Genomic DNA, 14,137 nt, shown 5'->3' with positions numbered 1-14,137 from the left:
TGAAGCGGCCTGGACTCTTCATCAGGCTTATAAGGCTTGGTCTAGAAGCAGGATCAATGCTATCAGTCTTCTGTTTATACCACACTGTATTTGTGAAGACTTGATGATTGGTGGTTACATCAGTTTCAGAAAGTGAAAGAGAAGTCTGACCCGTCTGTATTCCTTTAAACTGTGTATATAGAATCACAGAATAATTTAGATTGGAAAAGACTGTTAAGGTCATTAAGTCCAACCTCTTCTCTAACACTGCCAAGTTCACCACTAAGCCATGTCCCTAAGATCTACACCTACACTTCTTTTCAATACCTCCATGGGTGGTGACTCAACCACTGACCTGAGCAGCCTGTTCCAATGTTTGACAACTCTTTCAGTGAAGATTTTTTTTCCTAATATCCAATCTAAACCTCCCGTGGTACAACTGGAGGCTGTTTCCTCTCATCTTATCATTTGCTACTTGGGTGGAGAGACCTATAACCACCTCACCATGACCTTCTTTCAGGCAATTGTAGAGAGTGATAAGGTCTCCCCTTAGCTTCCTTTTCTACAGACTAAACATCCCCAGTTCCCTCAGCTGCTCCTTGTAAGACTTGTGCTCTAGACCCTTCACCAGCTTCATTGCTCTTCTCTGGACACGCTCCAGCACCTCAATGTCTTTCTTGCAGTGAGGGGCCCCAGCTGAACACAGGATTTGAGGTGGTGCCTTACCAGTGCTGAGCACAGGGGCACAGTCACTGCTGTAATACTGCTGGCCACACTACTTCAGATACAAGCCAGGATGCTGTTGGCATTCTTCACCACCTGGGCACTTGCAACTAATTTCAAATGCATGTAATATTTTTTCTGTGTTTTTCAAAACCGGATTTTTTCACACTTCTTTAATTTCTTCTTTCATGAAACTTTTTAACCCAAGTGAAATCTGAGGCAGCAGGACAAAATAATTTCAGTGTTCTTTTGTGCTGGTTTGCAACCTTTGTAGAAAAGGTTAACATTCGGATGTTTTTCACCAAAAGACTCTCTGAATAAGCCTGTAAATAATGTTTATAATGAATGGGTGTAATTAGGCTGTATGTAACCAGTGCTCACTGGTTGGTAACCTTCTGACCTGTTTTGAGGAATTCTCCTATTAAATAATTCTTTGGTCTTTGCTCCAGACCAAGTAAGATGATACTCTCATTTCCAAATTAGTTTTTGTTTTTTGTTATGTTATTTCTGGAAACTGTAGTTTAAATGAAATTTTAACATCGTTTTCATTCAGAAAGGTCATCATTAGGCACAGGAAATATATTCCCTGTGCATCATTGCCTTAGGAAGGAAGAATGGTTGCTTACCTTTGTGTTAATAATTTAAGAATGTCTGTATTCTGTATGAACAAACTGCCCGCACTTGTATTTTTTTTACTGGGATTTGGTATTTCTGAAGGAATTGAGGATTAGATTTAGGATTGGGGGAACCCCAGCAGCAGACAAAGTAGAACTGGACATGGACAAGACCTTGAAACTATGCCCATTTACTTATCCCCTGCATCCCAATATGTAATGATAATTCATTACTTTACCCATACTGTTTCCAGTGGACACGATTTTCACTGAACAACCAACTAATTATAATTAGATACTTGCTTGTAGTGTCTTTAAGATAGCTTTGTACTATGCTGATGGTCATAAAATTGAAATGGTCTTTCATTTCCTGGAACTTTCTCTCTAACTTCTGTAAAGTTCTGACTGTCTTCCAGAATATCAGAATTATTAAATAGGCCTTAAGAATAGTCTGTGAATAAAAAAAAAAAATAATCCCTGCATTGTATTGTTCTGTTCCTGCCGTAAGATTACTTAAAATTCTCCTATAAATGGTAATAAATTTTCTCTAACTTTTGTCATTTTTTGTTGTCCTTTAGAATTGTATTCTAGTAGAATAGTAGGGTTTCATGGTGAAACAAAGGTGTAAATTTATTTAATAAGAAGATACTAATAGCCTAAACAACTAAAAGGAAAATAATATTGCAGTGTGCTGTAGGACCGCTACTAATAGTAGAGACCCTTCTTGCAATGGGTACATTGAGAACAAAGGTTTGGTTTTTCAGAACCTTGACAGAAGGATAATTACAGCTTTGAGACTGCAGGAGGATTTTCTGATAGTGCTGGGGAGAAGTAGGAGAAGGCTTGAGTATGGCAACTCTGTAGGTACTAGCAATGAGAAAGAGGAGCTGAGGAAGAAGGTGGCTTTATAGATGAGATGGTTAAAACAGCTAGTGGGTTGGAATAATACATTAAATCTGCAGGGACTTAGGTCTCAAACCCGAGAGCATCTGGGATGATTTCTGTCCCTATAATTGTAGGTTATATTATGTGTATTTAACCCTGGAGGTTCATAAAATGTCAGTTTTACAGACTGCAAGCCACAAACGACTATCCAGTACTCTCAGTGAGAATTCAAATGCCACAAAACCTTATGTGCCACTGGAAGAGAGCAGAAGGGCATAGCAAATGGCGTTGCAGTAGGAACAATTTCCTAGGTAAAATTGTTTAGGTAATAAAACAATTGCCTCGTGTTGCTAGGGAAGGTCCCATCTGTTCCAGACCATCTCTCCCAAACCTTCCATCTCTGCTAAGCCTTGCTGAGGGAAAGCTCTTTTTTGCTTGTCGTCTGACCATTATTTTAATGGTGAACGTGTAAGTAAAGCTACTGTGAGCCCCTCTGCATTCTGCCTTGCATGCTTTCTCTAATCTTGGATGATCTTTAGTGCTTCAGAGGAAGTCTAGGTGGGGTTAAGGGGATCTTCAGAAGCAAACTTACCGTTATGAAGAAAGAGAAGATTTTCCTTATCCAGTCAGGTAACTGAAACACAGCCTAGTATATAAATGTAATGGAGCAAACTGAGTAGACTGTACGGTAATCAAGATTTCTTTTGACTGTCCTAGCATATAAATGAACCAGACACCAAAGAACTGTTGACCAAAGCTTCAATTTCTAATCTGTAGTGCCCTCTATTTTGTCTTCCAGTTACAATACTTAATGCAGTTGAGTATATTGAGAATATTTAATATATGCTTGGCATCTAACCTGAATGAACAGATAGAAGATATGATGTGCTTAGTCTGTAGCATTCCTAATCTCTCTTAAATTTATTTGAACTTGGACTGTGAATATATGCTTTTGAGATGATAATATACAGGACAAGATTCTTTGACTTTGAAAATTACGTAAGAGGGGAATTAATTTCAGATAATCTTGTTTTTGTAAATATATCAAGTACTCCACACATCTGTATGAGATTAGTTTTTGTTAAACTGTTGAATGTTTTTTTAGAAATGGTAGAAACTTCCCAGCATCATGTGAGGTCTGCCCAGGTAAATGCCCAAAATAAATGCAAAAGAAGTATACAAATTAAAATTATACATTGTAGCAACTTTGTATAAACATGAATTTTCAACTTCATAAGAACTAAAAGAAGGAATGGACAGACTCTGATGTTGTATTTCCTTATAGGAATTGAAATATAAGTGATTTTTTTAAAGTATTTTTTTTTTTTAAGCTTATAATACTTAGATAATTTCCTGTTTGAAAATAAAATCTAATAGAAATTTTATGCTTTTGAAGTTTCATGCCTAAACTGTTTAGGCTAAAATCATGAACTGGAAGGCAAAATTACCAGAAATGCAGAAAACAGTTTTGTTTCATACAGAGTCTTCTCTGTGTGTGGAGCTGCACTGTTATAATGGGGCTGTGTGGGTTTAAAGCACAGACAGGCAAAAAACCTCAAACAAACCCAAACACCAAAAAACCTAGAAAGATCAAAAGGAGACTTCTCCTTTGTCTTCTTTCCTATCACTCGTCTCCCTTCACCCCTTCACTCTCCCAGCACCTGAAAGTGGGAAATGTGTGAACTAGCGTGTCTGATTACTACATTATAGATGGTTGTACTAAGTTGCTTTTTGTGCTGTTTTTGTGGTCATATTCATTACCTTCAGGAGAATTTTGGAAAGAAGAAGTCAGTAGGAGTGCTGCACATTTTGAATTAAAGTAATCAGATTTATTATGTGATTTATTATTTATTATGTGCTTATAACTCAATCGGCTAAATTCAAGACATGGGTGGAGATTAAGATTTTGTTTGTTTGTTTGTCTGAGTGATGATTTTGTGGCGGAGGGTAACACAAGAGGATTGGGTAAAAAATGTTTTTTAAAAGACTGTCACTTTTAGCAAGAACGTTTGAATACACTCACTAACATTCTACTTTTTCTACAGCTTCTGGAAAAACATAAGAACACGGAAAGCATGGTAGAGCTGCTCGAACTGTATCAAATGGAAGATGAAGCTTACAGTAGTCTTGCAGAAGCTACCACAGAGCTCTACCAATACTTACTACAGCCATTCCGGGATATGAGGGAACTTGCAATGCTCAGAAGACAGCAGATAAAGGTATGGTGAAGGTAACTGCACTTGTTATTAGTGTAGAAATCATGCTTTTTAGTTACTATTTACTACTTTTATTATTCATTATGTACAGTGATGGTTTCTCTACTAGATATTGATCCTATTTTTCTGGTTTCTCCTCTTGGAGTGCTTTTGAAGAATGAGAACATCTCTGACGTGTAGCTAACCATCACTGTGTTTGACTGTTCAAATTAATTTCTGAATTTAATAAGTGAAACTTAAAATTTTGTGATTACTGGGAATACCAACTAATATATAAAATAGAGACATATGTATGATATCTATACTATTGTTAATACTTTTAAAAGATTACACAGGAAGTTACTTTTCATTTTAGTGTTCTGAGATAATCTGATAAACCATGAGAGGTGGGCAGCTTTTCATCAAATGTTGTGAAACACTTAAAAATGGAAGCATATTAGAAGTATATCATTTGTTGTGTCACTTTAACGGTATACTTTCCGAAGAGCTAAAAAAGTACAGCTATCTGAAGAATACTACATTTTTGCAAAACTGTATTATAATGTGTATGTTTGTTTTATTTAAAAACAATTCTAATTTTAAATGTGTAACAAATGTCATCTTTATTGCACCTTAGAAGTACTTTTGATAAAATCCTTAGTTCCTATGCAGATTATTAAGACTGTAGCCTTCTGATTCTTCTCATATATGTTTTGTAACATAGAAGTTAAAATGGGTTTGCTTCATTTAATCTGTATGGGAAATGTCAATTTATCTCAGCTTGGCAACTTGTTCAGTTAGCCAACATTGATTTTAATGGTTTCAATTTAAAAATACAGCATTTCTCTCTCATTATGAGTACAGAATAAGTGAGGGAGGCAAGAGGATTTATGATTCCAAAATAGTTTTATTTTGAGCTATTGATGGGTTCCTAAAGTAATTTTTCAGAAAGTTCAGCAGTCTGAAACTATCTTGGTGAAATAATGTGATGAGATTTGAAGAAAAAGTGCTTTTTTTGCCCTAAATGATATGTGCTGCTGCATAGAGAATTGGGGTATTTTTTTCAGAGGTATTATATGATTGAAGATTACAAACCGTACACTTAATACAAAGGCTTCTTCAAAGCATGATGAAATAGTTCCCATTTCATTTGAATTTTTAGAAGAGGAAAAGATTTTTTTGTTGTTGTTTTTCTTCTGGTAAACAAGAAAAGGTGAATACCACATTGAGTAGGAAATACAAATTAAGAGTTGTATTTTGTTTTGGGCTTTTTTAGACCTTAGTGATCTCCTGAATTCTAGATTTAAAATACCTCCTTTTCTATTTTTCCTGAAAGAATAAGCTTGGTAAACTTCAGAGGCATGTTCTGTGGTTGATTAGTTTAGTTATACATAGTTGCATCTAATGTACATTAAGTTCTCTTCCTAACTTGGCAATTTTTGAGTTATAAAACTTTGTCATGTGTATTATGTGGCAAAGAAGATGCCATCTCTTGTTTTTCATTTCATTGTCTGAGAGAAAGCAGTACTTGTATCTATGATGACAAAGTATATATTATTCTGGATAGCAAGGGTAGAATTGTTTTATAAATAGAACTTGTGCATGAAATGGTTTGTGTTAACTTGCTACATATGTTTTTCTGGCAGGCTTAATAATGGAAAAAAGATCCTTAGTTTTCAATAAACCCTTGTGGCTGGGGTTAGATCCATTTTCATGCATAACACAAGTATTTCTGATGCTTACTACCTCAGTGAAATGGAAGTTGTGAACATATAATACTGTTTACGTATAAAGAGTGACAAGGAGAAGGATAAAGTTTGTAATTTATGGTGTGATGGTTTTGGCTGGAATAGAGTTAATTTTCATCATAGTAGCTGGTAGAGGGCAATGTTTTGGGGTTTGTGTTGCAAACAGCATTGATAATGCAGGGATGTTTCAGTTAATTGCTGAGCAGCACTTACACAGAGCCAAGGACTTTTCAGCTTCTTACCCCACCTCACCAGTGAACAGGCTGGAGGTGCACAAAAATTGGCAGGGGACACAACTGGGACTGCTGACCCCAACTGATCAAAGGGATACCCCATACCATATGACGTCATACTCAGCATTTAAAGTTGAGGGAAGAAGAAGGAAGGGGGAACGTTCAAAGCAATGGCGTTTTGTCTTTCTGAGTCACCAATATGCATGTTGGAGCCCTGCTTTCCTGGAGATGGCTGAGCACCTGCCTGCCAATGAGAAGTGGTGAATGAATTCCTTGTCTTGCGTCATTTGTGCGTTAGACTTTTGCTTTCCCTATTAAACTGTCTTTGTCTTAACCCACAAGCTTTCCCACTTTTACCCTTCCTATTCTCTCCCTCATCCCACTGGAGGGGGAAGTGAGCAAGCAGCTGTATCAGGCTTCGTTGCCAACTGGGGTTAAACCAAGATGTAGCACAGGATAAGGAAGGACGAATCTGCAGAATGTTACTAAAATGGAAAAATAAGTTACAGGAATAATTAAGCTTGAATACAAATACCAGTATTTAGTCAAGATTGCATATGCCTTCTGTAATTATTTAATGTCAGGCCTTTGTTAGGTATCTGTTTTTTGTTTGTAGGGAAGTTGTTTTAGTTTGTTTTTTAAGAATTTGTGGTTTTTAATAAATATTTTAATCCGTTTCATTTTTCAGAGTGAGTTTAGGAGGAGATTGACTGCTTTACGTATAAACTTTGAGAAGAGTGTTTAGTGTCTTCCTTTTGGAGCCAGACACAAAAATTGGAAGATAAATAATCTGGTTGTTAAATTTCTGCTGTTGCTGTAAGATTTTTAGCAAGAGAGAAACCTACAGGAGGGAAGGGAGAAACACAAAATTCTGTCTGCTCATTGGAGGCTTATTAAAGTAGGACAGCTGTATTTCTGCAGATTCCTTCTTTGGGAAAAAACCAAAACAAAACAAACCCAAAACCAAAACAACCCAGAATGGAAGTTCATAACCAAATTAAAACATTTAGAAGCTTGAAAATGCAGATTAGTGTTGTCCATGATAGAAGTATTTTTCCTTTTTTATATATATATATATATATACTTTATTGTATGCTAGTTTTCAAGGTGTATTTTGCCTCATATATTGTGAAGGATGGATCATTTAGTTTGGGTGAAGAGTCAAAATTGTATCATGAAGCACTTAAATATTGCTGAATTTGGAAAACATAATGAAAATGTAGAAGATTATGGAAGGAGAAAAGAATGGCTGATTATGAAACGTCACTGGAAAACTAATTTCTGCTGAAATTTCTACTTAACTGTGGACTAGTCACCTGACCCTAGAACAATGTGTTCTGTAGTGACATGTTTCTCATTTTTTGGGCTTCCAGCTTCAGAAACAGTTTCGTTTGTTTAAATGCTTAGTATTTGTAAGTGCTGCTCAAATCCATGAAGGCCTCCCTCTGCATGACAAAATGGTTAACTGTATACCATGCACTCTTGAAAAAATTGGACACTGGAAGCATAGCAGTATTTGGGACTTATATTTTTTTTATATATACAATATGGGAATAATCCTGCTCACCCCAAGGTCTTTATGGGGGACACACAAATAAAAGCCAATTTGAGTGGTATGAGTGATACTATCGAATTGAGAAATGCTCATCAAAGAATCAAGTCTGTACTCATTTTAAGATTAAAATGTAAGTTATACTTATTAGACATACTGTGTGTGTCTAGTATGACCATAATTTTAAGGTAAGTGTGAAAAGATGTATTGATAAACCAGCCAAACAGCCAGAACTATGGTTACGTTCACTGAATGCTGGAGAAGTTATAATAAAGGAGTTGAAAACAGTATTATAATTTATATACATAGAAAAGCTGTGCTGAGTTTGTATGGGCACTTGAAAATTTAATTGTTTCTGGACTGTTGATGGTGTAGATTTAATAATATGTAAATACACTCAGTGAGTTTTAACATACTGATTTCACTGTTTGGGTTACTGGCTCATTTCTTCTGATTTCAGATTCTTGGATATAAGGTAGGCATCAGGGAAGTGAAGCTTGATATTCAACTGATGTATTATATGTTATGGGCTATTTGTATATTTTTCCAGAAGTCTGGAAGACAAGCATGAACTTAAAACCACAGGGCAAGTAATATTTATGGATTATTTTTTCTAGTATTAATTTTGAACTCTAAATGGATTTTAAGATGCTTTTCTTGGTAGAAAACAAACTTCTAATCAACTAAAAAAATCTGTGATATTCTTGATCCTAAAAATATTTTACATTTATACTCACAAATTTTTCATTTATCAAAATGGATCATTTTCCTATGAAAACTTTGCTAAATTTGTATATGTGAAGAACACACATTGCCATAGCAGGAAAGTGGGAAGTAGTAGGCATCAGTAGCTGTAAATCTGAAGGTGAAATACTTCTGAAATTGGGAAGAAGTAGAGTAGATGCCTGTGCTCTGGTGCCTTTGATTTCAGATAGTTAAATCTTGATTTTGTCAGATCCTCCATTTATAGTGAAGTCTTCTGAATGTATGGAGGGGAGGGACCTGTTAGTGCTTGATACTTGGCTATAGAACTTACTGACAGGTAATATGATCAAGGTTTAAGCCCTTTAAAACTAAGATATAAAGCATTCTTTGATACAGGATACAAAATCTAGTTATTAAAAAAAAAAATCTTTCAGAAGAATAACTTCATAGGCAAAACCCCAAAGCCTTTTATGTACGTATGGTTGTGTTCACCAGCCTTCATAGAGAGAAACTCCCCTGCTACTTTGAATTTTTATGGTCTTAGAATTGTGGATAGTACTACACAGTCATGTTGAATAGGCACTGTGGTTGATCAAATTCCAGGTGAAATCGGTGGAAGGCTTTATTTTTTGATGCTTTTTTCTTTTTCTTTTTTTTTTTTAATGTGCTTGGTATTAGACTAAAGATATAAAATGTAAGAAAAAAATGTTTCTTAACTTACATGTAGATGCCAGCAAAACTTTGACACAGGCATTCTTGAAGGTCTGAATTGGACTGGATTTGCTTAACTGAGAACTGGTAATATCTTGATACAGGTGAGAGACTACAGTCATCATTAGTTCTAATATCCAGGAAATTAGAACATTAAAATGTTGCTATATATTAAATATATTTTTATGCACTCTTAGCTTCACTGCATACATACTCATTATTTTAACTGACATGTTAATTCACTTGAACATGAGGGGTTTTTAAGGATTTTAAATACACCTAGCACTAGAAATAAGAGGTTAGAGCAACACAGAGCTTGACAGTTCATCAAATTAATTTTTTTTTAAATTGTAGAATGCTTTTTAGTCTATGTTGTGCATCACTTACAAATTCCTTTAAGCAGATACTGGCACAGTTGAAAATATAACTGGCTCAACCACTTGCAGATTTATTTGTAGGTGTAATACTTGATGGTGAATTGCAGTAGTGAACCTTGTAACTAATTTGACTTTGATTTGTGTAAAATTAAATACTTAGAAATAAATTATGTTGCATTGAACATTTTTGGTTAAAAAAAGTATTTCACCAAGTATGAAACAAGTTCAAAGGAAAAGATAAATTCAGTGATGAGAATAGCTAGCAAAACAAAGAGAATTACTTAAAATTAACTTACAGACAATACTTTAAAAAAAGTTTCACAATCAACTGAAGATGTTTTGAGGAAGGGGGTGGTTGTCAGTGCTTCATATTCTTAATTTGTAGTGTTGCTCCCACATTTCAAATGAATGAGCTCTGTATTACTACCTCTATGTTTTTATCATTGACTCTTGAATAACTGATGTCCTAGTGAGCTTGTTTTTGAACTATGCAATTGTATTTTTATTAAGCCTCCTATAATATTTTTGAGTGCATGGTGGTCTCCAGTGAAAAACACAGAAACATAACTACACAAGGCACATTGGTGACACTAAAGCAGCACTGATTAAAATGTATAGATTATTTGCATGGCATTTAGCTCAATGTCATTCCTCTCACTTGAGAACCACACCCTCCAGTAGTTACAGACTAGTGAACTGCTGACAACAAGTTGATGAAAAACATCTGGTAAAAAAACTAAGGTAGTATTCACTGGAGAGACTGAACCACCTCAAAGAATTCTTAAGTCTCTTTTAGTGTATCTGTAGTTAAAAGAAGTGTTCTCACATCATCAGAAATCATGGTTTATTTAAACTTGGCTTTTGAAAAATTTGTAGAGTAGGGAAAAAATGGTAATATAAGTTTATGCAAAACGGTTGTATTTACAAATTAAGGTCATATACTTCGTTGAAAATACTGCTTTCTTGTTTGAGAAACTGGTGTAATATGCTGAATTACGCCATGATAGTTTTCATAGTCTCAAAGCCTGTTTAGAAGGGTGGTATGCCAGTCTCTGTTTATGTTCTGAACTATAAAATCCTCTAGACTATTGTAAGAACATATAACAAAACATTTTCCTGACTTAAAATCAGAGTTTTATGGGCTTTCTGAAGAAAGTAATGCTCTAAACAGGCCATCTGATGGAAGGCAGGCTGGTAGTCTGAATCAGTGAGGAACTGAACTCAGGTATGAGGTTGCTGACTGCAGAACCGTGTATCTGATGTATCTGATCCCTTAAATCTGCCTGCCCTCAAAGTGAATAGCATACAAAACTGCTCTTGCTGTTCAGCTGTGAAACTGATTAATAAGACTTGTAGAAAAATCTGATCAAGTTTGAATACCAAGAAGGTTTTTTTTGTTTGTTGTGTTTTGTTTTGTTTGTTTGTTTTTGTTTTTAAAAAAAGTTCCCTTGCAAAATACTGGGCTGAATAGTAAGATGGTAGGTGAAATTGTCAATAAATAAAAAGTAATGTATGTGTGGAAGGGTGGTGACAACCTCCAAAAGTATACATGCACATTTGTAAGCGCTTAATTAACTATTACTCCTCAGAAAAAAGGATTATCTTTGGGAGTTCTCTGAAAATAGCTTGCCATTCAGTATTTTGAAAGAGGAAAGAAAGGTTTTGAATTATTAGGAGGAAAGAAAAACCCAAGGCAAAATAGAAAGCAACATCACAGATTCGTATTTGTCCATGGTATACTTGCATCTTGAATTCTGCAGTTTTAGTTTATTCCTCTCAGAAACACACTGTAGAATCAAAATAGTTACAGGATGGAAGTGATGGTAGTAAGGGTATTTCCCTGCAAACAGCCTCTGCAAGGACAGAGTAAATGAATCTGCCTTAGTTCGGAAAGCATGAGATTCACGTAAGATAAGAAAGAAATCTATTGATCATGATTGATAAGGGGAAGAAAATACTGAATGATTTTTTTTCAGTCTTTCTCATACTGAAAAAACCCAGGGGCCCCTCAATGAACTTGTGGCCCTTTAAAACAGCCTGCAAATGAAGGAATAACAATTAAACCCTTATTAAACATACAGGCTCTGTGGCAGTAATTTCCACAGTTTAACAATGGATGCTTAGGTATATGTGTTCAGAAAGAGGCAGACCCATCAGTGTCTATTAACAATGATTCAGATGAGCCTTCAGCTCAGGAGGCCACTAAGCCGTTTAGTAACAGAAATCGGGAGTTATCAATTTATCAATACCTTGTATCTTTATTTTTTTTTTTCTCCAAGTGTTAGTAATAATTAAGTTGGAAGCAAGGGCCAGGACAGCCTATGATGAGGGTACAGGGGGAAATTGTGAGAAAGGATGCAGAATCAGTGTCCACTGAAAAAGTCATCATCATGAAACTCTGAAGGGATGTTAAACATGCAGAAAACACTAAGTTGCGTGTGCTTTCAAGGATTAAAGGAGGGTGAAAAACAGGAGATGGAAAATTTTTTTCTTTTGCAGTGTTGGAGGTAGAGAAGAAAATAAAAAGAAGGAAGAGACGTTGATGTAATGTTATACAGGCAGTGGAGGGCAAGGAAAGGGACTTGAGGTCTTCAAACTTGATCATGAGTATAAATTTTGCAAGTCTGTATTTACCTAAGTCTGTAAATAGTTTGAAGTCTAGTACTTTTTTTTCAATAATGGTCTGAAAAGGCAATTTTTGTAAGCTTGCATGATTATTTGCTGACTTTATACTGCATTGTACAGGGCTTTATTTGCAGTTGTTAGCTATTTTCAGTATCAGTATTTATGGATATTTTTATATATTTAATCTGATTCATTCTTGTCTAATCCTTGTGTCATTATTTTCCTTTTTTCAGTATATCTGTATATAAAAAATGCCGGGCATATTTTGATGAATTCTTGATAGACATGCTTAACATTTTGTCTATTGTATATATTAAGGTTTTTTAACTGAAGATTTAAAAATCCATCCAATCCTTTTAATCCACGAACAGAATCTAGAATGTCCAGAAACACTCAAGCCCACCTTCTTTAACACACAAGCTCACTTACTTAGGCAAAGTTTTCAAATAACCAGTATGACACGTCTTATTAAAAAATATTTTTTCAAAAAAATAACGTTTTCAAGATGAACTTTTTTTTCGCCCAGAGCTCAGTCAGTGAAGTTTAAAATGTATGTAAAGGTTTTATGATATACACATGGATAAATAACGAAGTCATAACAGGGAGCGCACAATTTAGCCTTAATTCTGTCAGTTACCAAAATAAAATACATTTCTCTTAATGGTTTTAATGCTCCTTTATACGTACTCATATATGTCTAGGGAAAAAAACATCTGAATAATCCCAGTCATTCCTCTTACTCTTGTCATAACCTTAATCTTCTATGATTTTTCTCTTCTGAATACTTTTTAATATTTTAGCATTTACCATAGTTCTGGAAAAAACATTCACCACTGCACTTTGCAGTACCATGCCATTATTGTTCAGTTTTCTTTGTGTATATCCTAACATCTTGTTTGCTTTTTAGTTTGTTACTTTCCTTACAGTCTTTACTGAATTGTGTATGTCATTCTCCTGTATCTTAAGATAATAACTTTAGTTTGTATTACTAGTCCCAGACTCCAGATATTTTAAGGAATCTAGACCATTCAGTCTAAGTTAGTTTGCATGTATTAACATTAAAGTCCATGTCAGTATTCCTCAGGATAAAACTAGTAAAACTGTAAAGCCCTTTTTACAGCTGTGTGCTTTCACTTAATTTATTTGGGGCTGTACATATAGAATTATAACATAGTTCGGGCAATAGTGCCAGCTTTGTGTTACCAGCTGGGAGCATAGTTGAATTAAAACCTGTAAGACTAACTTTGAGAAGTCCCTGAGTAGATGAAGCTGAAGTGCTTGCTTTCTGGCTGCTATATCCAGCAGGATGTGGTTGGAATTGGTTGTTTGGCCTCTTGGAATGTGCAGAAGGAATGTAGCTGAGTGAGCTGAAATGCTCCTTTATATATGAAACAGTTTTCTTTTTGCATATTGCCTCTACCATCTGCAGTGTTCCCTAAACTTGCTTTTTTTTTTGGTTCTTGTAATTAACTGGCCTGCTGTTGTTACATCTTTGGGTTTTTTCTCCTTTTCTGCCTATTACAAATCCATCTAAGAGAAGGGATAACAAAGGGAGCTGTAAAGCTGTGACAGATCACTGCCTAAGCTTTAATGTAACCTGGCCTGAGTCCATTTCTGTCAGTCTTGTCTACTCTTATCCCAGATGTCTTCAGAAGGAACCTGGAAAGTATTAAAGACCCTTGGGGACTGTTTCTTTATTTAGAAGTTGTATAATATATAAAACTTAACAAAATCCTATAGCTGTAGCCCTGTTTCTCATATCTTCCCACAATAAACTTACTTTACTCTCT

At 35.2% G+C, this 14,137-nt stretch overlaps 1 protein-coding gene across 3 annotated transcripts in view; it reads left to right on the top strand.

Annotated features, from left to right (window-relative positions):
* The window catches only part of JMY (junction mediating and regulatory protein, p53 cofactor), a 74,386-nt gene that overhangs the window by 18,754 nt on the left and 41,495 nt on the right, over positions 1–14,137 (top strand). For all 3 annotated transcript variants that reach the window (XR_006166683.1, XR_006166682.1, XM_033009041.2), the window contains exon 2: positions 4,247–4,420. Coding sequence is in view for 1 of the 3 variants with exons in the window: in XM_033009041.2 (XP_032864932.2) it covers positions 4,247–4,420 (174 nt within the window). In the remaining 2 variants the exon portion in view is untranslated. The remainder of the gene's footprint in view (positions 1–4,246; positions 4,421–14,137) is intronic.

Source organism: Tyto alba, unplaced genomic scaffold (assembly GCF_018691265.1).
Source record: "Tyto alba isolate M040663 unplaced genomic scaffold, T.alba_DEE_v4.0 Super-Scaffold_42, whole genome shotgun sequence".
NCBI lineage: Eukaryota > Metazoa > Chordata > Aves > Strigiformes > Tytonidae > Tyto > Tyto alba.
This window is presented reverse-complemented; position numbering and strand designations above follow the sequence as displayed.